A 24533-nucleotide genomic window follows, 5' to 3' on the forward strand; every position below is an offset into this window, starting at 1 on the left:
AGTGTAGGGGAGGGAATGGAGAGAGAGAGAGATTGTAGGGGGAGGGAATGGAGAGAGAGAGAGTGTAGGGGAGGGAATGGAGAGAGAGAGTGTGTAGGGGGAGGGAATGGAGAGAGAGAGAGTGTGTAGGGGGAGGGAATGGAGAGAGAGAGTGTGTAGGGGGAGGGAATGGAGAGAGAGAGAGAGTGCAGGGGGAGGGAATGGAGAGAGTGCAGGGGGAGGGAATGGAGAGAGTGCAGGGGGAGGGAATGGAGAGAGAGAGAGAGTAGGGGGAGGGAATGGAGAGAGAGAGAGTGTGTGTAGGGGGAGGGAATGGAGAGAGAGAGAGTGTGCCGGGGGAGGGAACGGAGAGAGAGAGAGTGCCGGGGGAGGGAACGGAGAGAGAGAGAGAGAGTGTGCCGGGGGAGGGAGGGGAGAGAGAGAGAGAGAGTGCCGGGGGAGGGAACGGAGAGAGAGAGAGTGCCGGGGGAGGGAACGGAGAGAGAGAGAGAGAGAGTGTGCCGGGGGAGGGAGGGGAGAGAGAGAGAGAGAGAGTGCCGGGGGAGGGAACGGAGAGAGAGAGAGAGTGCCGGGGGAGGGAACGGAGAGAGAGAGAGTGTAGGGGGAGGGAATGGAGAGAGAGAGAGTGTGTAGGGGGAGGGAATGGAGAGAGAGAGTGTGTAGGGGGAGGGAATGGAGAGAGAGAGAGAGTGCAGGGGGAGGGAATGGAGAGAGTGCAGGGGAAGGGAATGGAGAGAGTGCAGGGGGAGGGAATGGAGAGAGTGCAGGGGGAGGGAATGGAGAGAGAGAGAGAGTAGGGGGAGGGAATGGAGAGAGAGAGAGTGTAGGGGGAGGGAATGGAGAGAGAGAGAGAGTGTAGGGGGAGGGAATGGAGAGAGAGAGAGTGTGTGTAGGGGGAGGGAATGGAGAGAGAGAGAGTGTGCCGGGGGAGGGAACGGAGAGAGAGAGAGTGCCGGGGGAGGGAACGGAGAGAGAGAGAGTGCCGGGGGAGGGAACGGAGAGAGAGAGAGAGAGAGTGTGCCGGGGGAGGGAGGGGAGAGAGAGAGAGAGAGTGCCGGGGGAGGGAACGGAGAGAGAGAGAGTGCCGGGGGAGGGAACGGAGAGAGAGAGAGTGCCGGGGGAGGGAACGGAGAGAGAGAGAGTGCCGGGGGAGGGAACGGAGAGAGAGAGAGTGCCGGGGGGAGGGAACGGAGAGAGAGAGAGAGTGCCGGGGGAGGGAACGGAGAGAGAGAGAGAGTGCCGGGGGAGGGAACGGAGAGAGAGAGAGTGCCGGGGGAGGGAACGGAGAGAGAGAGAGTGCCGGGGGAGGGAACGGAGAGACAGAGTGTCGGGGGAGGGAATGGAGAGAGAGAGTGTAAGGGGAGGGAATGGAGAGAGAGAGAGTGTAGAGGGAGGGAACGGAGAGAGAGAGTGTAGGGGGAGAGAACGGAGAGAGAGAGTGTCGGGGGAGGGAACGGAGAGAGAGGGGTGTCGGGGGAGGGAACGGAGAGAGAGGGAGAGAGAGTGTAGGGGGAGAGAGAGAGAGTGTAGGGGGAGGGAACGGAGAGAGAGAGAGTGCCGGGGGAGGGAACGGAGAGAGAGAGAGTGCCGGGGGAGGGAACGGAGAGAGAGAGAGTGCCGGGGGAGGGAACGGGAGAGAGAGAGAGTGCCGGGGAGGGTACGGAGAGAGAGAGAGTGCCGGGGGAGGGAACGGAGAGAGAGAGAATGTGTGAGTGAGAGAGAGAATGTGTGAGTGAGAGAGAGAATGTGTGAGTGAGAGAGAGAGAATGTGTGAGTGAGAGAGAGAGAATGTGTGAGTGAGAGAGAGAATGTGTGAGTGAGAGAGAGAATGTGTGAGTGAGAGAGAGAGAATGTGTGAGTGAGAGAGAGAATGTGTGAGTGAGAGAGAGAATGTGAGTGAGAGAGGAATGTGTGAGTGAGAGAGAGAATGTGTGAGTGAGAGAGGAAGAATGTGTGAGTGAGAGAGAAGCTCTGCACAGGTCAGTCAGCATCTGAGGATCAATGGTTTGGGTGGGATCCTGAGTCAGTTCTGCTGTGTATTGTCAGCAATTTGTTTTATTCAAAGTACAGAGGCTATTTTGTCAACATTTCTTAAATTTAAAACTGAGAAACTGTGTACACACACATAAGGAATTTAAGGTGAAATATTAGTGAGCATTCCTGACACATTGTGTCAAGGACTATCTGGAAAAAATATACAGCTGGATACCCAGACAAGAATAATCTCCACCGTGTGGAACAAGAGGAGAGGGAGGCATTTCAATGTGTTTACTTGGGCAGGTGAGTATTTGATGCAGTGAAACCAATCACCATGTTTCAGTCTCCAAACCAAACTGAGAAATCCATAAGAGATAGGAGCAGGAGGAGGCCATTCGGACCCTCGAGCTTGCTCCGCCATTTTATGAGATCATGGCTGATCTGATTTTTACCTCAACTCCACTTTCCCGCCCTTTCCCCATATCCTTTGACTCTCTTGCGAATCAAAAGTTTGTCTAACTCAGCCTTGAATGTATTCAATGACTCAGCCTCCACAGCTTTTTGGGGTAAAGAATTTCAAAGATTCACAACTCTCTGAGAGAAGAAATTCCTCTTCATTTCCATCTTAAACAGGCAACCCCTTATTCTAAGACTATGCCCCCTCGTTTTAGATTCCCCCATGAGGGGTAACATCCTCTCAGCATCTACCCTATCAAGTCCCCTCAGAATCTTGTATGTTTCAATAAGATCTCCTCTCATTCTTCTAAACTCCAATGAGTATAGACCCAACCTGTTCAATCTTTCCTCATAAGACAACCCTTCCATACCCGCAATCAACTGAGTGAACCTTCTCTGAACTGCCTCCAATGCAAGTATGTCCTTCCTTCAATCAGGGCACCAGAACTGTACGCAGCACTCCAGGTGTGGTCTCACCAGCACCCTGTACAGTTGGAGCATGACTTCCCTGCTTTTATACTCCATCCCCTTAGAAATAAAGGCCAATATTCCGTTTGCCTTCCGGATTACCTCTGCACCTGTATGTTGACTTTTTGTGTTTCATGTACGAGAACACCCAGATCCCTCTGTACTGCAGCATTTTGTGGTATTTCTCCATTCAAATAATATTTCGCTTTTTTATTTTTCCTCCCAAAGTGGATGACTTCACATTTTCCCACATTATATTCCATCTGCCAAATTTTTGCCCATTCGCTTAACCTGCCAATATCTCTTTGCAGACACTTTGTGTCCTCATCACAACTTGCTTTTCTATTCAAGTGGGCTTTTTCAAGAGACAGTAATATTCGCACGGGCTTTTTAAAGAGACAGTAATATTCACAGGGGCTTTTTAAAGAGACAGTAATATTCACACGGGCTTTTTAAAGAGACAGTAATATTCACACGGGCTTTTTAAAGAGACAGTAATATTCACAGGGGCTTTTTAAAGAGACAGTAATATTCACAGGGGCTTTTTAAAGAGACAGTAATATTCACACAGGCTTTTTAAGGAGACAGTAATATTCACACGGGCTTTTTAAAGAGACAGTAATATTCACAGGGGCTTTTTAAAGAGACAGTAATATTCACACGGGCTTTTTAAAGAGACAGTAATATTCACAGGGGCTTTTTAAAGAGACAGTAATATTCACACGGGCTTTTTAAAGAGACAGTAATATTCACACGGGCTTTTTAAAGAGACAGTAATATTCACAGGGGCTTTTTAAAGAGACAGTAATATTCACAGGGGCTTTTTAAAGAGACAGTAATATTCACACAGGCTTTTTAAGGAGACAGTAATATTCACACGGGGCGGTGAGCGGGAGCGCGCAGGGCGGGGAGCGGGAGCGCGCGGGGGCGGGTGAGCGGGAGCGCGCGGGGGCGGGGCGGTGAGCGGGAGCGCGCGGGGCGGTGAGCGGGGGCGCGCGCGGGCGGGGTGAGCGGGAGCGCGCGGGGCGGTGAGCGCGGGGGCGGGGTGAGCGGGGGCGCGCGGGGCGGGGAGCGGGAGCGCGCGGGGGGAGGGGAGAGCGGGAGCGCGCGGGGGGAGGGGAGAGCGGGAGCGCGCGGGGGGCGGGGTGAGCGGGAGCGCGCGGGGGGAGGGGAGAGCGGGGGGGCGGGGTGAGCGGGAGCGCGCGGGGTGAGCGGGGGCGGGGTGAGCGGGAGCGCGCGGGGCGGGGTGAGCGGGAGCGCGCGGGGCGGGCCCGCGCTGCGAGTTGTGAGCTGAGAGTCAATGCCGTTGATTGTGAGTAAATTGTAATCGGCTTCTGATCAGATCCCCCGACATGGAGCGCGGTCAATCCCCCGCTCACTGGGGCAGTGACCCGAATAGACCGCGAATGGCCCAGATTTGATCCCGGGCTTCTGATCAGTTCCCTTGAGGTTTTGGGCTTTTGGTGTGAGGAGGGGAGGGGAGGGGAGCGGGAGAAATGATCCCGGGCCTTGCTCCTGATCACTCTCATTATCCAGGGACTCCTGCCGGAAACCAGGCCTGTCTGGATGTTCCCCGAGGCCGGCAATGATGCCTCGCCCCCCTCCCCCAGACATCCTGCTCAAGTCTCCTGTCTCCACTCCCCGTCGAGGCTCATCCATCAGCGCTCATTTGGATGAGGTGGGGTCGGACTGCCGGGGCCTCGGGAACCAAACCCCAGCCTCTGTCCACCTTGTCTTCAGGGAGAAAGGATTAGGAGAGAAATCCCATTCTCTTTCCTCACATAACAAACCCCAATCCTGGCCCAGTATTATAGTCCAGGGACTGTCATTACACACAGGACTCATGCAGCAAATCAAAGGCACTTTCACCAACACCACCTTTTATTAAACAACCGTCTCACAGGATTCAGAACCACATTTTGTACAAAGGATCATAAATAAAACAGCACAAACTGAATCTGTTGAAGTGTTTCCCTCAGTAATGAATGTGGGTGTGAGCCGGGGCTCAGTGTGAGCACTCTCGCCTCGGGAGTCACAATGTGATGGTTCAAGTCCCACTCCAGGGACTGGAGCACTAAATCTAGGCTGACACTCCAGTGCAGGACTGAATACTATTTATCCCTCAATCAACACCAGCAAAACACATTATCTGCTCATTATCACATTGCTGTTTGTGGGATCTTGCTGTGCACAAATTGGCTGCTGTGTTTCCAGCTCACAACATTGACTGCACTTCAAAACATACCACGGGTTAGATGATGAGGAGAGATTACATAAACTAGGCTTGAATTCCCTGGAATATTGAAGGTTAAGGGGTGATTTCATTTAGGATTTTGAAAGGAATTGATCGGGTAGATAGAGAGAAACTTTTTCCGCTGGTGGGGGAGTCGAGGACAAGGGGACATAACCTGAAAATCAGAGCCAGGCCATTCAGGAGAGAAGTTAGGAAACACTTCTTCACACAAAGGGTGGTGGAAGTGTGGAACTCTCTCCCACTAAAAGCAGGAGATACTCGCTCAATTAATAATTAAAGGATATGTTGCCAAGGTGGGTAAATGGAGTTAGGATACAGATCAGCCATGATCTGATTGAATGGCGGAACAGGCTCGAGGGGCTGAATGGCCTCCTCCCGTTCCTTTGCGAGAGAGAGCACGAGCGAGAGAGAGAAATAAAAAACAGGCTCGGGCTGAGCTGTGATGCTCTCCACGGTCAAATATCCTGTCAGTACTCGATGTCCAAGTTTACATATGAATGCTGGGTTATTGCCTTCTGAGGAGGAAGAGAGTGGAAATTAGCCATTAAAAATTGTGGGGGGGTGGTGGGAGAGAGGAAAGATTATAATAAACACATGGACTTCATTATGAGAAGATGGAGTTTAAAAATACTCAGTGCGCAAACTCCATCTCCCCGCCAAATGAAATCGGGCGGGCGAGAGAGAGAGATCACGGTGAGTGAGAGAGCATGGGCGAGAGGGAGAGAGCACGGGTGAGAGAGAGAGAGCACGGTGAGTGAGAGAGCATGGGCGAGAGGGAGAGAGCACGGGTGAGAGAGAGAGAGCACGGGTGAGAGAGAGAGAGCACGGTGAGTGAGAGAGCATGGGCGAGAGGGAGAGAGCACGGGTGAGAGAGGGAACACGATGAGTGAGAGAGCATAGGCGAGAGGGAGAGAGCATGGGTGAGAGAGAGAGAGAGAGCACGGGGCAGAGAGAGAGCATGGGCGAGAGGGAGAGAGCACAGGTGAGAGAGAGAGCACACGGGAGAGAGAGAGCACAGGCGAAAGAGGGAGAACGGGTGAGAGAGAGCACAGACGAGAGAGAGAGCGCAGGCGAGAGAGAGAATGGGTGAGATAGAGCGTGCGCGAGACAGAGCGCGGGTGAGAGACAGAGAGAGAGCATTGGTGAGAGAGAGCGCAGGCGAGAGAGAGAGCGCAGGCGAGATAAGGAGAGCGTGAGCGAGACAGAGCGCGGGCGAGAGAGAGAGCATTGGTGAGAGAGAGAGCACTGGTGAGGTAGAGAGCACAGGAGAGAGAAAGAGAGCACGGGTGAGGTAGAGAGCACAGGAGAGAGAGAAAGAGAGCACGGGTGAGGTAGAGAGCACAGGAGAGAGAGAAAGAGAGCACGGGTGAGGTAGAGAGCACAGGAGAGGGAGAGATAGAGAGCACGGCCGAGAGAGAGCGATGGGCAAGAGAAAGAGAGCAAGGGCAGGAGAGAGAGCACGGGCGAGAGAGAGCATGGGTGAGAAGTTAGTAAACACTTCTTCAGGCAAAGGGTGGTGAAGTGTGGAACTCTCTCCCACTAAAAGCAGTCGGTGCGAGCTCAATTAATAATTTAAAATCTGAGATCGATAGATTTTTGCCAGCCAAGGGTATTAAGGGACATGTCGCCAAGGTGGGTAAATGGAGTTAGGATACAGATCAGTCATGATCCGATTGAATGGTGGAACAGGCTCGAGGGGCTGAAGGGCCAACTCCTGTTCCGATGAGAGACAGAGCACGAGTGAGAGAGAGAAATAAAAAAGACTTGGGCTGAGCTGTGATGCTCTCCACGGTCAAATATCCTGCCAGGACTCGATGTCCAAGCTGTCATGAATGCTGGCCACGTGAGGGTGAGGTACTGGAGGCAAACACTGCCTGTTGGGCTGGAACTAGACTTTGGGTTATTGCCTTCTGAGGAGGAAGAGGGTGGAAATTAATCATTAAAAATTGGGGGGGGCGGAGAGAGAGGAAAGATGATAATAAACACGTGGACTTCATGATGAGAAGATGGAGTTTATGATCTCTCTTTGCCCCTCTGATGAACCCTTTAACTTTTTCTGCATATTTTTCTATTCCTCCCAGAGATCTCCTTCACCTTCCTCTCTGCAGGATTTGTAAAGGTTATTTTTTCCTCTTTATATCAGTTTTAATTTGTTTCTTTAACCATTTTGGGTCTGGTCTGAGCTGATTAGTTTTCGGTTTGTGTTTACTGAGCCCAGTTTGCTGTATTCTGGCTCCAGATTGTAAAATTGTAATCTTGTGTTTCTGCTTTTGTTTCTGACCTGCTGCTGCAGGCCTGAAAGGGTTAATCTTCAGACAGAGTCAATCAGGAAATGAAATTAACACCGTCACTCACTGTGCCGAGTGTTTATAAGAATTTCACTTCCTGCTCTGGTTCGTCGCTCTCTCTTGTTCTGTGTGAAAGCTGCTTCAGGTGCTGTAGGAATGGAGCCTGGAGCTTTAGAGGATGAATTAACCTGTGCTGTGTGTCTCCAGGTGTACCAGGACCCGGTGGTGTTGTCCTGTCAGCACAGTTTCTGTTTGAAATGTATTGAGGGAGTTTGGGCCCAGACACCAGGCCCAGAAGGGTTTGAGTGTCCTCAGTGTCGCCAGAAATTCAACCCCAGGCCCAGTCTGAAGAGAAACTTCACGCTGTGTAATATTGTGGAAAAATACAACCGGTCACAGCCTCCTGCTGATTCAGCCCGTGTCGTGTGTGATGCGTGCATCGAGAATCCATCCCCAGCTGTCAAGACGTGTCTTTTTTGTTTGGCTTCCTTTTGCTCCCTTCATTTAAAACCACATTTACTGAAAGAGGCCTACGAAGATCACACCCTAATCGAACCTGTGGCTGATCTTACAGACAGGCAGTGCGTTGACCATAAGAAGGTTCTTGAATTCTACTGTAAAGATGATGCAGAGTATGTGTGTGTTTCCTGTATAATAATAGGGAAACATAAATCCCACACACTGCTGAGCCTGGATCAGGCACAAGCTGCAATTAAGGTGAGTGACACAATTCCTGATATTAAATACAGTGAGGGAGAGTTTTCCTGTAGAGCTCAGTAATTCACTGTGTGGGCACCTGTGAGAACTGGCACTCCATGGCATAGGGCTGTGGAGCAGAGCGTGTTGTAGCCCTGTGCAACACTGGGGTATTCTGCCATCTGACCAGCAGGGAGAGGACCATCACCAGTGGGGGGAGTGAGGGACACCCACGGGGGGAGACTCAGGGGCTGGGGGGAGAAACTGTTTCTCACAACAAGAGGGAATTGGTGTTTGAGAAATGCTGGTGTGACTGAGTCTGTCTCCCTTTCCCCTCGGCTGATTCCTGGAAATGGAGGAGCTGAGTCCGTGTGAAAATGCAGCACACGGTGAGTCAGTGTGAAAAGAAGCCGGTGTGTTTGTGGTTCCTCAGTTTATACAGGGCAGGGAGCGCCTCTTTACTGAGAGTCACAGAAGGGAATATTTCTGCTCAGGGCCCAGACACTGAGAATCCCCCAAACCACTTTCTATCCACACCCAGTGGGGTCACTCCTGGAACGGAATCATTTCCCTTTTACATTCCAGTTTGAATCCCTTTTAAACACTTTCCAATGACTTTTACAGGAAGAATTGGAGAGAGAAATCGAGAGGCTTCGTGGAGTCCAGCAGAATTGTTCCAGCAAACAGCGAGACTTTGAGAGATCAGAAGCTGAAATAAAGGTGGGTAAAGTGGGACTAGATTTAGAAAGGGTTTCTCTCCCCGCTGAGTCAATGAGCACATCAGAAACAGGCCTTCCAAACCAGGCTGGTTGTGTTGGGGCCGAGTCACTGATTACACTGAGTTCCCCGTGTGTTTGATGTGAGGAGGAGCTGCTTAACTCTCCCTGCACCTCCCAGGGAATATTATTACATCACTTGGGCACTGGATTTACTGAAACAGACACAGTCAGAGGCTGGGAGTTGGAGACTTGCCCTGAAGCCTGTGTCAGATGAACATAGAAAGGAAGAGGAAGAAAAGACCATTCGCCCCAGCGAGCCTGCCCCATGCAGACAGGGTTCAATCACACACACCACTGATCCACCCCGAACCATGGACTCACCTGGGAAAGGCAAACAGAAGAGAGAAAAAACACCTGCAGACAATTCAGGACAAACTCTGGGAAATTCCTCCCCAGCTCCCTTTTAAAGGGTGGGACTCCATACCCCCCACATGTTCAGGGAGTCTGTTCCAGAGATCGAGGACTCTGGGGTCTAACCTAACTCTGTGCCTATGGATTTTATACACAGGCCCTCTAGTCCTACCATCCCAATCCATCTCAAGTACCTCACCCAACGAGTGAGTCCAATAATCCCTCGATCATTTCAAAAACCTCAATCATGTCCCTCTCGGCCTGCCTTTCTCTAAATCGCCCTCCATCTTGGAGCCGATCCTCAGAACTAAAATCCATCAGACTACGTGTCATTCTGGCCACCGTCCTCTCCAGAGTCTCAATCTCCTTCACCAGGTGTGGGCACCAAAACTGGACCCATCACTCCAGGTGTGGATGGACCAGGTGGCAGTGCCATACACAGTCTAAATACAGTGCTCTTTCTATTAAACTCAAGGCTCAAGGCAACACTCGGTAAACTCTATTTTCTCTCCCAGTGGACCCTCCCCCACTGCTTGTCTATCTTTAACGGGTGATCGAGTAGTGATCGAAACAAACTGTCCCGTCCCTGGAAAGTGCCGTGTGCTCAGGGTAAGAGCTGTGTGGAAGGGCCGTTTGTAATGAGAGTTGGTTTGGGTTTCAGACACGAATCAATGAGCTGAAAGGAAAGCTATCGAAGAGCTTCTCTGAATGGAGGAGACAGCTGGAAGAAGATGAAGAATACGCACTGAAACTGATCGATGAGGAGGGGCTCCGAGCTCTCTCACAGATTAGAAGCTGTTCTGAAGCATTAAACAAGAGGATGGAACAGATTACATTAATAGATGGAGAAACCCAGAGTCTGGTACAGAGGGACCATCTCTCCTTTATTCAGGTACATCTTCAATATAAACAGGGCCATGTCTGGGGAATGGGGCGTTTCTGTGAGGCTGGTGAGTGGGCTGAATGTTTGAAGATTGTTGGTGGGGCCCAGCATTGGCGCTGCCCCCTCAGCCCTGCCCTGGGAGTGTTGGCGCTGCCTCCTCAGCCCTGCCCTCGGAGTGTTGGCGCTGCCCCCTCAGCCCTGCCCTCGGAGTGTTGGCACTGCCCCCTCAGCCCTGCCCTCGGAGTGTTGGTGCTGCCCCCTCGGCCCTGCCCTCGGAGTGTTGGCGCTGCCTCCTCAGCCCTGCCCTCGGAGTGTTGGCGCTGCCCCCTCAGCCCTGCCCTCGGAGTGTTGGCGCTGCCCCCTCAGCCCTGCCCTCGGAGTGTTGGCGCTGCCCCCTCAGCCCTGCCCTCGGAGTGTTGGCGCTGCCCCCTCAGCCCTGCCCTGGGAGTGTTGGCGCTGCCCCCTCAGCCCTGCCCTGGGAGTGTTGGCGCTGCCCCCTCAGCCCTGCCCTGGGAGTGTTGGCGCTGCCCCCTCAGCCCTGCCCTGGGAGTGTTGGCGCTGCCCCCTCAGCCCTGCCCTCGGAGTGTTGGCGCTGCCCCCTCAGCCCTGCCCTCGGAGTGTTGGCGCTGCCCCCTCAGCCCTGCCCTCGGAGTGTTGGCGCTGCCCCCTCAGCTTTGCCCTCGGAGTGTTGGCGCTGCCCCCTCAGCCCTGCCCTCGGAGTGTTGGCGCTGCCCCCTCAGCCCTGCCCTCGGAGTGTTGGCGCTGCCCCCTGAGCCCTGCCCTCGGAGTGTTGGTACTGCCCCCTCGGCCCTGCCCTCGGAGTGTTGGTGCTGCCCCAGGATGGAGTGCAGTGAAATGTGGGATTATTTCCCATTCCTGTGACTGGCCCCACCTACTGTTATGCACTGAACTCTTTACTCTCAATCCCAAATTCACTCTTTGGTTCCATTGGGTGTTGATTTGTTCGTTGACTGATTTGATCTCCTCTCTTTATTCACAGAACTCGAAGCAGCTCCTTTCCAGGTAAGTTCCTCTCAGTCATACAGTACCTGCTGCTGATAGGGAACCTTCCCCTGTATCTGGGAGAAGAGTGAAAGTAGAATCACCGCTTGGAAACCTTCCCAGATAAGGTGCTTTCAAATGGTGGGAATATTGAGTGATGTTTAACTGTGGTTTGAGGGGTTATTGGCTCAGGCAGCCTGTGGGAAATGGGAGATTCCACATGTACACTGACGACCCCCAGCTCTACCTCACCACCACCTCTCTCGACCCCTCCACAGCATCTGATTTGTTACGCTGCTTGTCCGACATCCAGTATTGGATGAGCTGAAATTTCCTCCAATTAAATATTGGGAAGTTCGAAGCCATTGTCTTCGGTCCCCACCACAAACTCCGTTCCCTAGTCACCGACTCCATCCCCCTCCCTGGCCACTGTCTGAGTCTGAACCAGACTGTTCACAACCTCGGCGTTCTATTTGACCCTGAGCTGAGCCTCCGACCCCATTTCCTCTCCATCACCAAGACCTCCTACTTCCACCCCATAATATCACCTGTCTCAGCATCTGCTGCTGAAACCCTCATCCGTGCTATTGTTACCTCTAGACTCGACTTTTCCAATTCTCTCCTGTCCGGCCTCCCATCTTCCACCCGCCATGACCTTCAGCTGATCCAAAACTCTGCTGCCCGTATCCTAACTCGCACCAAGTCCCGTTCACCCATCACCCTCTGCTCACTGACCCACATTGACTCCTGGTCCAGCAACGCCTGGAATTTAAAATTCTTATCCTTGTTTTAAATCCCTCCATGGCCTCGCCCCTCCCTGTCTCTGTCACCTCCTCCAGCCCGACAGCCCCTGAGAATCATACAATCATAGAATGATAGAAATTGATGGCACAGAAGGAGGCCATTCGGCCCATTGTGTCCGTGCCGGCTGAAAAAGAGCCATCCAGCCTAATCCCACTTTCCAGCTCTTGGTCCGTAGCCCTGTCGGTTACGACACTTCAAGTGCATGTCCAAGTACTTTTTAAATGTGATGAGGGTTTCTGCCTCTCCCACCCTTCCAGGCAGTTGTTGTTGTTATTGAGTGACCTGTGCTGTTCCATCGGTGTGTCGAGCTTCTCAGGAACCTGTTAGACAGGAAGTGAGAGAGAGAGAAACCTGCAGTGACCTGTATCTAACCGAGGCTTCCGAAAGGCTCCATGTGTGTCAGTGACAGCTTTATTCCATTGGGTCAGTAAGTGCTGTGTGATTGGCTTGTTCCATCAACCAGCCCATGGAGAAATGAGGAGAGGGGCAGGTCCCAGTGTCAGTGACAGTAAAATGTGTTGTGATTGGCTCATTCTATCCACTAACAGAGAAATGAGTCAGTGCTGAGATTTCCCAGTAATGTCACTGTGATTGGACCCTCTGGCCACGATTTTATCTCCGAGGTCCGGGTGGGTTGTGGGCGGGAGGCAAATAAAATCGGGGATTTCCAGAGCGGGAAGGAATCCCGGCTCCAACCCGCTGAAAAACACGTCCGACCCAGAGCCACCTGGGTGCGCGGGGTTCAGGAAGCTGGGACGGGACGATATTTAAACCCACAATTAACGGAGTTAAAGTCCTTGGAATTGTGATTTCCATTTTATTGATGCAGGGAAACGATATCAACGCTGCCTCAACGTGTTTCCTGTGCTGTGTGAAGCACGCCATGGAAACGGAGGTGAGTTGCAGCCGGCAGCCATTTGGCCATTGAAATCCCTGTTTGACAGATGGGGATAAAAGGTGAGTTATTGCAGCAGGGCACTCAGTTCTCTCAGACAAACTATTGGCTGGGAGTTCTTTGTGTTTAGTCTGAGAATTCTTGGTTCACACTCAGAATTGTTCTGTTTACACATATTTACCTACATTTTGGACCCCCTCAAACTGGTAACATCAGGATGGGGGGCGCGATGGCTGCATTCACCAGTATATCTGAGGAGGGGGCACATCACCATCCTCGCCAGGCACGGCCTGCAGATCCACCACTTGCAGCTCCACAAGACAGAGGTACGTCACAGGGGCCCGCACAAGAGCAGAGAGGGGAACAACAGAGGGCCTGACATCGCAGGAGGCACTACCCTCGTGAGAGGGTCTACAGACCGAGGCTGAGCTTCCTGGACCTCTCTGAGGAGCAGTGCATACGGAGGCTGAGAGTGAGTCACCAGGTGGTCGCAGACATCTGCAGCCTCCTTCATGCAGAGCTGCTCCCGGTTGGGCCTGGTGGCATCGCATTGCTCGTCGCAGTTAAAGTCACCACTGCCCTTAACTCCTTCACCTCCGGATCCTTCCAGGGTGTCACCAGTGACATCATCGGGGTCTCTCATTCGTCTGCCCACAAGTGCATAAGACAGGTCTCCGATGGTTTGTTTTGCAGGGTGTCTCACTACGTCAACTTCCCCATGGACGATCTCAGCCAGACGGAGAGGGCAGTGGGTTTCCACTCACTGTGCTGGCTTCCCACGGGTACAGGGTGCAATTGATTGCACACACGTAGAAATCCGAGCACCTCCACACGAGCCAGGACTGTTCACCAACAGAAAGGGATATCACTCCCTCAACACGCAGCTCGTTTGTGATCACCGGAAAAGATTTCTTCACGTGTGCACCAGATTCCCTGGCAGCTGCCACGATTCCTTCATTCTGCGGGAATCCAACATCCCGGCCCTCTTCCACGCACCAAACAGACTTAAGGACTGGCTCCTCGGAGACAAGGGAAACCTCCTGCAGACGTGGCTCATGATACCTGTGAGAAACCCCATCAGCGAGGCACAGAGTCAGTACAACGACAGTCACATCACCACCAGGTCTGTCATTGAACATGCGATGTGATGGGCTTCAGGTGCCTGGGTCGATCTGGGGGAGAGCTTCAATACGCACCAGCGAGAGTGGGGAGAATTATAGTCGTCTGTTGTGTCCTGCACAACATCGCGCAACAGAGAGGATTACCAGTGGATGAGGCCCCAGCCATCAACATTGAGGAGGAGGGGCAGGAGGACGAGGATGAGGACGAGGAGGGTGGCTGCTCGTGAGGCCAAGGAGTCACTGATATTTGACCGATTCTCATAAGGACATCTGCAAAGTGAGGATAGTCCAGTCCTCAGACCACCTGGAACGAGCACCACCAACACCAGCACCCCCGGCCCACACAAAACAGTCCAACAACCACACATACACCCACTGTAAACACACCCACTGGGTGGCATCAAGTCTCACCGTTCATGATGAAGCACATGAAAGGGCCCGATCACAAAAGGGACTCAAGAATGGGCAAGATGTGGCAGTAGTGGTGAGAATGATAATATTTAATGTGAATTTAACAAAAAACAAATATAAATGATAAACCTGACAGTCTGTCAGACACTCTTGTGCAAACCCCCGGTGATCACAAAACCTTCGCCTTCCTCTTCCTCCTACTTCTACCTGGTGCATCCCCTGTGGCTGGAACAGAGGGAGTGGCAAATTGCTCAGATTCATACCCTGACTGTTAAGATGCTCTCGGCCGACGCTCTCTGGGTTTTGGAGCCCATGAGGGCCCCTCCAAAGACTGCTCCACCTGCACCTGTGCAGGGGCAGACTCGGCCACCTGGAGAGGAGGCAGCATTGTGGGTACTGGTTGAGATGGAGGGCAAAGGGTGAGACATGGGAACGCTTTGAGTGGTGTCCCCACTTCCATGTCCCCTTTTGCCAACATCCCTCTCCTGGGTCAGGGCCACATCACTCCTACCACCCTGCTGACAACAGTTTGGAGGACATGTGTGATGCCTGGTAAGGCCACTTCTAAAGTTTCTGTCTGCCTGTTTAAGGTGGCAGACATGTTGGCATCCAGAGTCCGAAAGCCCATTGTCAGGGCCTGAATGGACTCATTTGTGAGCCGTGCTTGAAACTCAATGGAGGCTCGCCTTCTCTCCATCGCAGACATTCCCGCACTTACCTGTGCCACTATCTCAGATATTCCCGCACGTACCTGTGACAGTATCTCAGATATTCCCACACGTACCTGTGACACTGTCTCAGATATTCCCGCACGTACCTGTGACACTATCTCAGAGATTCCCTCCTGTATCTGTGCCACCATTCCACTAATGCAGGAGTTGGACTCCTCCATCCTCTCCGCTATTGTGGAGAGTGTGCGTGGCACCTGTTCCAGTACCTCGTAAATCTGCTGCTGTCCCTCGATCATTCTCTTTTTAAAGGATGGTCCCCGGAGTTCAGCATCTGCGGCCAGCTGAGCAGAGCCTGGAGAGGAGTGCTCCCACCGACACGGACTCTCCACAGCTGCCTCTGCCACCAGTGCCTGCTCGTGCTCACTTGTGTGTGGTGACTCACCAGGTGCCAACCCAACGAACTCACTACTTGGACCCATCGAGGTGTGAGTATCTGTGCTGGTGGATGGCTCACTAAGATGTGACGGTGCACCCTCAGAGGCCGGGAGCTCCTCTGAGGAATCGCCCTCTGCCATCACTTCGGTCGCTGAAGGGCCTGTGAGAGAACAGAAGGCAATATTAAGCATCATCACAGATGTGTCATGTTGCGATGAGCACACTGAGGTGTTCAACATGCCAATCATTGTTAACATCAATTCATGTTGTGTGTGATGAATGTTAAAGTTGTGTCACCAGATGTTTGTGGGGGGCCAGTCTCGCCGTCCCCGATGGTGCGTCTGATCTGCGGGGCCTCCTCCTCCACCTCTGTGAGGAACACTATTAGTTGTGGCCCCCCCTCCAGTCCTCACCCTCTCCCGTGTATTTTGAGCTCTCTTCTCCTACGAGGGGAGAAAGTACAGACGTGTGAGTGAGTGAGGGTGAAGTGGTCAGCCAATGAATGCATTGCTTTGGGTGAGGCTGACCGTGAAAGAGGTGCATCAGAGGGTGAGTATCAGACAGAGACATCACATTGGATGAGGATTGGGGTGAGTGGTCGTGGTGGGGGGACTAATGGGGAGGTGAGGAAGTGCTGAGGAAGTGAAGGTAAGTTGAGGATGAGCCTTAAGTGGGTGTGAGGAGTGATGTGATGGCAGTGCAGAGTGAGAGGGGGTGAGGGTGGGGGAGTGATGTGCACCACGGATTGCAGGAGAATCAGGAAGTGTACTCACTTTTGCTGACCTGGTTAGGTCATTGAAACGCTTCCTGAACTGCACCCAAGTGCGGGAGATGTTGCTCCTGCTGGTCACCTCCTCAGCCACCTCGAGCCAGGCCTTCTTGGTGGCAGAGGCAGGCCACTTCCTCCTGTCAGCCGGGTAAAATATTTCCCTCCTCCTCCTCTCCCCGGCCAGCAGCACCTCAAGTGAGGAGTCACTAAATCGTGGAGCTGCCTTGTCCCCCTGCTGCTCCATTCTGCCTGGTTATTCCTTTGTGCAGCAAAAGTCATTGCATCAATGGCCCTTTAAATACGGACACTCCAACTGACAGCAGGTCATGTGGGTGCGCAGTCCGCCCGCTGCGCAGCTTTCAGACGGCAAACCCGCCACCAACGTTAAGGGCCATCGATTAAGTCGCGATCGTGTGGGGAAAGGTGGGGATTAATTTTTCGGGTTTTCTGTGCCCCTTGACCTCCCGCTGCCATCCCACAGGCAGATTAAAATCATGGCCTCAGTGAGGGAATCCCACCGATCCCAGGTCCCTGGGAGGCTGTTCCTTCTCCTCTCCTCACTTCACATGATTGTAGAGAGTGTGATCCTGCAGAGAGGGGGGAGCACAGACTGGAGACCCTCGGGATAATAATAATTATTAATAATGGAAAGATGAGGGCTCCAGTACAGAGAAACTGGACTGAACACAGACGGCTTTGAAAATCACAAACTGAGCTGAAGTGGCAGCAAACCAGGATCCCACTGCACGTGTGGAGATCAGTGTGAATGCAGGGAGACTGCAAATCCCGGGATTCTGCCATTTTCAGGATGGGTTGCTGCGGGGTCTCAGTACGAGCATTCGAAGGGGTGCAGGTTGTTGCACTGATCACTCGTTCCCCTTTGGGTTTCTGATCTGAAATGTCCCCACTGATAAAAACATTCTCTCCTCTTTCATTCCAGAGTGACTGAGACTCAGAGAGTCACAGACCCAGATGTTCCAGCGCTCACCCTGAACCTGTCCAATATATCTCAACTTATCCAGAAGAGGCTGAATGGATCGGGAAAGTATCACTCAGACATATTGGGAATCATTGGTGAGAACGTGCAGCTTTTCTCCAATATAAGGGACTGAGAGCAGGTCGGGTTAGCTGTGTTCAGACAGCTGGGAATATCCAAAATAATTCAGTAACTTACAAAGACACAGACACACACGCCCTGTCACAGAGACTCACACAGACACACACGCCCTGTCACAGAGACTCACACAGACACACACGCCCTGTCACAGAGACTCACACAGACACACACGCCCTGTCACAGAGACTCACACAGACACACACGCCCTGTCACAGAGACTCACACAGACACACACGCCCTGTCACAGAGAGTCACACAGACAGATATGGAGACAATCAATAAATACACAAATATAAACAGAGAGAGAGAGATTGAAATCAATGGAGGTCCTGATACTGACTGATTTGAGGAACATTGACTGTTCCCACAGTTGGCATCAAAAGGATTTATTTATTGAATTGTTCCCATCCCTGCCCTGTCTGTTTCACTCTCTGTATTACTGTGACTCTCTATTCCATTCCCTTTAATACCCGCCCTATCTGTTCCACTCTCTAATACTTGACTGATCTGTTTCACTCTGTAATTCACACCCCGTTTTCCTGTCGGTTTCACCGACTGTAATACCTGCCCCGTCAGTTTCACTGTGTTAGGGTCTGTCACACCCGTGCTGTCTGGTTCACTCTACACAATACACAGTCGGTCTGTTTTGTTCTCTGTACGGGTGAAAAACAGTATGTGGAATTTATCATGAAGCAAAACTATACAGAAGCAAGAGCCAATCAGTGGATGAGTTCACAAAACAGGACTTAACTTGTTCCCACACATCGATTGGCTTCCTGGGTCCAACAGAACAAGTGTTTTCGAGTATTTGCTGCCCTTTTCTCAGAGTCTTTATACCTCACTGGGTCACAATTCCCAATCACCGTGTGCTTTGTTTACAGTGCCAGCTTCCACCGAATACAGGGGCCCATCGAACGTAACTCCTCCCCCACACAGCTCCTCTGGGGCAGCCCCTGTCCCAGGGAACGTCCTCCAGCTGTCGACTGGGATCACGGGAAGAGCGGGAATACCCCAAGGTCTGTTTATAACCTTACACAAGGATCACGGGGGCAGTGATTCATTTCTGTTTAACTCTTTGTTTTTCTCTGGTGTTTCTTCAGTCAGGGTTTAGCTCAGAGGATTCGAGGGTCGAGTTCCTGCACCTCTTTCCTCTCCACAACTCTGAATTGGTCCGAGTCTCAGACTGAGGGCTGGAGGGGGGTCCTGGGGAACTCACAGTGAACAGGGACTAACGGAAGGGACAGAACATTCACCCGAATTCTCAGGTGAATCCGCGGTACTGTTTGTAAACTGATGGAGGCTTTAATCAAGCTGTGGGCAGGATGGGACAGTAACAGGAGGGAGAGAGCCCAGGGCACACTCCTGTATTCAGGATGGAACAGTAACAGGAGGGAGAGAGCCCAGGGCACACTCCTGTATTCAGGATGGAACAGTAACAGGAGGGAGAGAGCCCAGGGCACACTCCTGTATTCAGGATGGGACAGTAACAGGAGGGAGAGAGCCCAGGGCACACTCCTGTATTCAGAATGGGACAGTAACAGGAGGGAGAGAGCCCAGGGCACACTCCTGTATTCAGGATGGGACAGTAACAGGAGGGAGAGAGCCCAGGGCACACTCCTGTATTCAGGATGGAACAGTAACAGGAGGGAGAGAGCCCAGGGCACACTCCTGTGAGCTGTGTGTTCCCAGTACAGCCGGTGCTGAGATTGTGGGACTGGAACTGTGAGTCTGTGGGATGTGTTGTGTGCCGGTGAATCCCCTCCGTTGTGTCTGGGAGAACGTGAGCACAGTGCCAGGGGCTTGTGTGATTAAACTGACTGCTACTGTGTGTCTCCACTGCAGTGTTTGCACTGAGTGTACAGCACTGGGACCCACACACTGCTATTTAACAGGGATTCTGATTGAAGGCCATTGATTTAACATGGGATGAATCCAGTCTAAGAGGTAATATGGGGCTGACACTGTCTGGGAAATACTGACACTCCCACCCTGCAGCTGTCAATCATTGATCTGAGTGGAATAACCCTGTCTGACCAATCTCTTCTCTCCTCTCTAGGGCAAAGATCACCGATGAGCCTGGATCCAAAGACAGTAAACTGGAACTTGGTTCTGTCTGATGATCTGAGATCAGTAACACGGACTAAACAGGAACAGCCCTACCCACCTCACCCAGAAAGGTTTAAAGACTGTCCCCAAGTCCTCTGCTCCCAGAGTTTCTCCTCAGGATCCCATTCCTGGGATACAGAGACTGATGGGAAACGCTGGGGAATAGGGATTGTGTGTGGGAGTGTCGAGAGGGAGGGGGACAAGTCTGATCTTAGGCTTAGCAGGAAATCCTGGTGTTTGGATTTTCATTATGGTTCTCTCACAGCCGCTCACAATTCCCAGTTCACTGACCTCCCACTGACTCCGTCTAACATCAGGATCCGAGTTCAGTTAGACTACGAGGCCGGGACTCTGTCATTTCACCGGGTCACTGACTCACTGAGACATTTACACACATTTCAAACCACATTCACTGAACCCGTGTTTCCCGCATTTTATTGTGGGAATAAATCCCTAAAACTGTTAAATTAATCTGAGAATTGGATGACATCACTTCATGTTTCTGGATCCTGAGGTGACATCACTTCCATGTCTGCCCCTCTGATGATGTCACTTCTTGGTCTGCCCCTCTGATGATGCCACTTCCAGGTTTGCCCCTCTGATGATGTCACTTCCAGGTCTGCCCCTCTGATGACTTCACTTCCACATCTGCCTTTCTGATAACATCACTTCCAGGTGTATCCCCCCCCCCCTCTCATGTCATCACTTCCAGGTCTGCCCCTCTGATGATGTCACTTCCAGGTCTGCCCTTCTGATGATGTCATTTCCAGGTGTGACACGATCGTGTTACAATTGATTGTTTTCTTCAGTTGTATAATTTTACTTTAGTTCTATAATTGTCATGGGATTAATCTCAGTAATGAATCGTAGTAACGGCCGGTCTGACTGTATTAATCTCAGTAATGAATCGTAGTAACGGCCGGTGTGACTGTATTAATCTCAGTAATGAATCGTAGTAACGGCCGGTGTGACTGCATTAATCTCAGTAATGAATCGTAGTAACGGCCGGTGTGACTGTATTAATCTCAGTAATGAATCGTAGTAACGGCCGGTGTGACTGTATTAATTTCAGTAATGAATCGTAGTAACGGCAGGTGTGACTGTATTAATCTCAGTAATGAATCGTAGTAACGGCCGGTGTGACTGTATTAATCTCAGGAATGAATCGTAGTAACGGCCGGTGTGACTGTATTAATCTCAGTAATGAATCGTAGTAACGGCCGGTGTGACTGTATTAATCTCAGTAATGAATCGTAGTAACGGCAGGTGTGACTGTATTAATCTCAGTAATGAATCGTAGTAACGGCCGGTGTGACTGTATTAATCTCAGTAATGAATCATAGTAACGGCCGGTGTGACTGTATTAATCTCAGTAATGAATCGTAGTAACGGCAGGTGTGACTGTATTAATCTCAGTAATGAATCGTAGTAACGGCAGGTGTGACTGTATTAATCTCAGTAATGAATCGTAGTAACGGCCGGTGTGACTGTATTAATCTCAGTAATGAATCGTAGTAACGGCAGGTGTGACTGTATTAATCTCAGTAATGAATCGTAGTAACGGCCGGTGTGACTGTATTAATCTCAGTAATGAATCGTAGTAACGGCCGGTGTGACTGTATTAATCTCAGTAATGAATCGTAGTAACGGCAGGTGTGACTGTATTAATCTCAGTCATGAATCATAGTAACGGCCGGTGTGACTGTATTAATCTCAGTAATGAATCGTAGTGACGGCAGGTGTGACTGTATTAATTTCAGTAATGAATTGTAGTAACGACAGGTGTGACTGTATTAATCTCAGTAATGAATCGTAGTAACGGCCGGTGTGACTGTATTAATCTCAGTAATGAATCGTAGTATCGGCCGGTGTGACTGTATTAATCTCAGTAATGAATCGTAGTAACGGCAGGTGTGACTGTATTAATCTCAGTAATGAATTGCAGTAACGGCCGGTGTGACTGTATTAACCTCAGTCGTGAATGATAGTAGTGGCAGGTGTGACTGTTAATCTCAGTGGTGAATGATAGTAGTGACAGGTGTGACTGTATTAATCTCAGTGGTTAATGATAATAGTGACAGGTGTGATTATTAATCTCAGTATTGAATGATAGTAGTGACAGGTGTGACTGTATTAATCTCAGTAGTGAATGATAGTAGTGACAGGTGTGACTGTATTAATCTCAGTAGTGAATGATAGCAGTGACAGGTGTGACTGTATTAATCTCAGTAGTGAATGATAGTAGTGACAGGTGTGACTGTATTAATCTCAGTAGTGAATGATAGTAGTGACAGGTGTGACTGTATTAATCTCAGTAGTGAATGATAGTAGTGACAGGTGTGACTGTATTAATCTCAGTAGTGAATGATAGTTGTGACAGGTGTGACTGTATTAATCTCAGTAGTGAATGATAGTTGTGACAGGTGTGACTGTATTAATCTCAGTAGTGAATGATAGTTGTGACAGGTGTGACTGTATTAATCTCAGTAGTGAATGATTGGAGTGACAGGTGTGACTGTATTAATCTCAGTAGTGAATGATAGTTGTGACAGGTGTGACTGTATTAATCTCAGTCGTGAATGATAGTAGTGACAGGTCACGGGCCCTTTAAAGAGCTGCTCTGAAAATCTGACGCTGGGGTTGAAATTGTTCTTTGGCCGTAGCTCAAAACAGCGATGGTGAATCGACAGCCCGAGTTACACTGACTTCAGTGGAAAGGAAAATCGTGTGGGGTGTAAAATGGGCTGTCCATTCACTATCGCCCGTGTTGCACTAACACCAGAGACTAATTCCACCCCCGGGGTCTCCTGGGCATCGCTGAGAGCTTCTGGGACTGCCCAGGGGGGTAACACATCTGTCCTAAACTAAGTCAATGTATTGATAGATTGGACCAGACTGGGAACTTTTAATCTATGGTTTATGGGGTAATGATTTTTAGTTTATTGGACAGTAAGGTTCCTCCAGGGCTCACGACCAACATGAAATGGTAATATTATGGGATGTTTAACTTCATTAGACACGAGGAAGTGACTGAGTGTGTGAGGTATAAACAGGAAAATTGCCCCACCAATTGGGGTCTACAATCAGTGTCCCAGGTGACCATGGGTGATAATGGGACATTTTGTGATGACCAAAACCAGCGGGTCGGGAAAAAGATGTGTGAGTGACCGGTGAGAAACAAAGATCACCTGGGAACAACCCCCAAAGGACATCAATCAGGGATCAATGCACAATCCAGTGAAAGTCAGGGAAGGGGAGTTAAGAATAGTTCATTGACAGCTTTCTCTTGGAGATGGTTGTGTCCTTGCTTAAACTGAACAGTGAGAGGAATATTTTATAACCTGGCCACTACCCGAGACATCGGGACCGTGCAGGGGGAGATAAGCAAAGACCTCCAGACACCCCCCGATCTGTTGATAAGACAGACTGAAAGTGCAGGAATGGTTTGTATTTGATGTCACGTTTGGGATGATTTTGGGAAACCGCTGTGTGTAAATGTGATATGTTGCGTGTGAGGCAACTCGTATGTGGAATGCATGATGAAGATGCACTGAAGAACGGGTCTCAGACACGCTCAGTCACGTTGACAACATCACTGCATGAAATGGTTAATGTGCTCAGGAGAGTGAGGACATCTCCTGGGTCACTACCGAGCAGTTAATGAAACAATCAGGATCGAGTTAAACACACTGGTACCTGTCAGAGGGATTGAAATTAAAGTAAAGAGGGACAGAGAATTTGGATTTCCAGAATTCAGGGTTGGGTTTCTTTGAGTTAACAATGAAATTGGGACAACTGAGGGCCGGGCAGAAATAATACTTAGCCTGAATTATCCACAAGATGGATAATGGGAAAAAGGGGAGCTGGAGGATCTTTGAAGTCCAAGATTTCTTGATAATATGGTAGTATTTGGGGGAGCCGAGTTTCTGTAGTTTTCTGTACAATGTATTATGATTTTCTTTGTCTCTATCATGATGTGTAATATTAACCAAATGAAACTTCGATTAGAAGAGCAAATGGCTGGAGATCGGTCTGTGATGCTAACAAGATGAGGACCTTGGATAAGGCCCCCAGGATCCCACAAAGGAGGGGGAGGGAGGGGCTGTTGAAGATTGAGACTGAGAAGTAAGAAGGGAAACCACTTTCTTAGATTACTTCTGTAGTTTAAAACCCCTAATATTGATAGACTGACAGTGCACATGAAACAACATAATGCTGAGATTGAAAAGGGGACCTCTCCCCTTGGGAATCATGAATGGTGGGAGGTCGTCTATAATGTGGGACAGCATCCTTGGGTGAAAATCATGTCTATACTTTTTGTTATTATACAGCTTGTTATGATTGGAACACTTTTCTTTCATTTGTCGTATTTGAATGAACTTTTGTGTCGATGTCACGGTGATTAAACTTCTTGTAACAACAATTCTTAACCTTATCTGTGGTGAGTGCAATTCAGATTCATTGAATGATTTAAAGTCAGTTGTTCGATCGGTCACACTCACTGAAGGATTTTGGACTTTTCAATCCCAGTTATTAATTACCTGCTGAAGGAGCTGAGTTTGGTTCAAAGTATTAATTCAACAAAGGAACTGTTAAACTGACTGTTCAAGGCAGCATGCTGGGAAGGTTGGTCACATTGGAAAAGTCTTATTCAGCAGACTGTCTAGACGGTTAAAGATAAGACAGCGGTGAGGCCTGGAAAGTCTGTGAGAAGCTGTTGTAAACATCAGATGCTGTCGTATCAACTTGTTTAAACCATGGGAAAGAGAGAGAGTGGGAAAAGGAACAACAGTGTGTTTTGAGCAGAGAGAAGGGTCTAAAACCAGCCATTTCAGTGAGATCGAAGGAGACAGTCCACGAGAGAGACCAGAGACAGACCAGAAGATCACAGCACAGGATGGTGATGGAGAATTAACCTCTCAGTCTCCCGAAGCAGAAGAATTGGCCATTCTGAGTTTCGAGTTGTGCTTCTAATTAAGCTTGTATCAATCTCTATCTGTAAAACTGGTATTTTAATGTCAATAAAACCAATTGGTTCGAAAAGTTTAAA

At 50.4% G+C, this 24533-nt stretch overlaps 1 protein-coding gene across 3 annotated transcripts; it reads left to right on the top strand.

Annotated features, from left to right (window-relative positions):
- The first annotated feature begins 4169 nt into the window (after window positions 1-4169).
- LOC137309964 (E3 ubiquitin/ISG15 ligase TRIM25-like) lies at window positions 4170-24533 on the top strand. 3 transcript variants are annotated; one of them, XM_067977960.1, is made up of 8 exons: window positions 4170-4213; window positions 7651-8160; window positions 8764-8859; window positions 9931-10161; window positions 11153-11175; window positions 17201-17334; window positions 18259-18393; window positions 19434-24533. In XM_067977960.1, exons 1-8 carry the CDS (start codon window positions 4202-4204, stop codon window positions 19952-19954), a joined length of 1662 nt encoding a protein of 553 aa, XP_067834061.1. In that variant the 5' UTR covers window positions 4170-4201; the 3' UTR covers window positions 19955-24533. The 3 variants fall into 3 exon arrangements, 2 of the variants coding, with proteins under 2 accessions (XP_067834061.1, XP_067834060.1); XR_010960031.1 differs by lacking the exon at window positions 4170-4213 and having other exon boundaries at window positions 7504-8160; window positions 19434-20534; window positions 20578-24533; XM_067977959.1 differs by lacking the exon at window positions 4170-4213 and having other exon boundaries at window positions 7504-8160.

This window comes from Heptranchias perlo, unplaced genomic scaffold (assembly GCF_035084215.1).
Source record: "Heptranchias perlo isolate sHepPer1 unplaced genomic scaffold, sHepPer1.hap1 HAP1_SCAFFOLD_196, whole genome shotgun sequence".
Taxonomy (NCBI): domain Eukaryota; kingdom Metazoa; phylum Chordata; class Chondrichthyes; order Hexanchiformes; family Hexanchidae; genus Heptranchias; species Heptranchias perlo.

Excerpts from the sequence above, each read along its gene's own strand:
- LOC137309964 (XM_067977959.1), top strand. The coding sequence starts at position 7,600 with ATGGAGCCTGGAGCTTTAGAGGATGAATTAACCTGTGCTGTGTGTCTC. Across the intron at positions 8,860-9,930 it reads GATCAGAAGCTGAAATAAAG|ACACGAATCAATGAGCTGAA; the intron begins GTGGGTAAAGTG and ends TTTGGGTTTCAG. Across the intron at positions 18,394-19,433 it reads AAGAGCGGGAATACCCCAAG|GGCAAAGATCACCGATGAGC; the intron begins GTCTGTTTATAA and ends TCTCCTCTCTAG.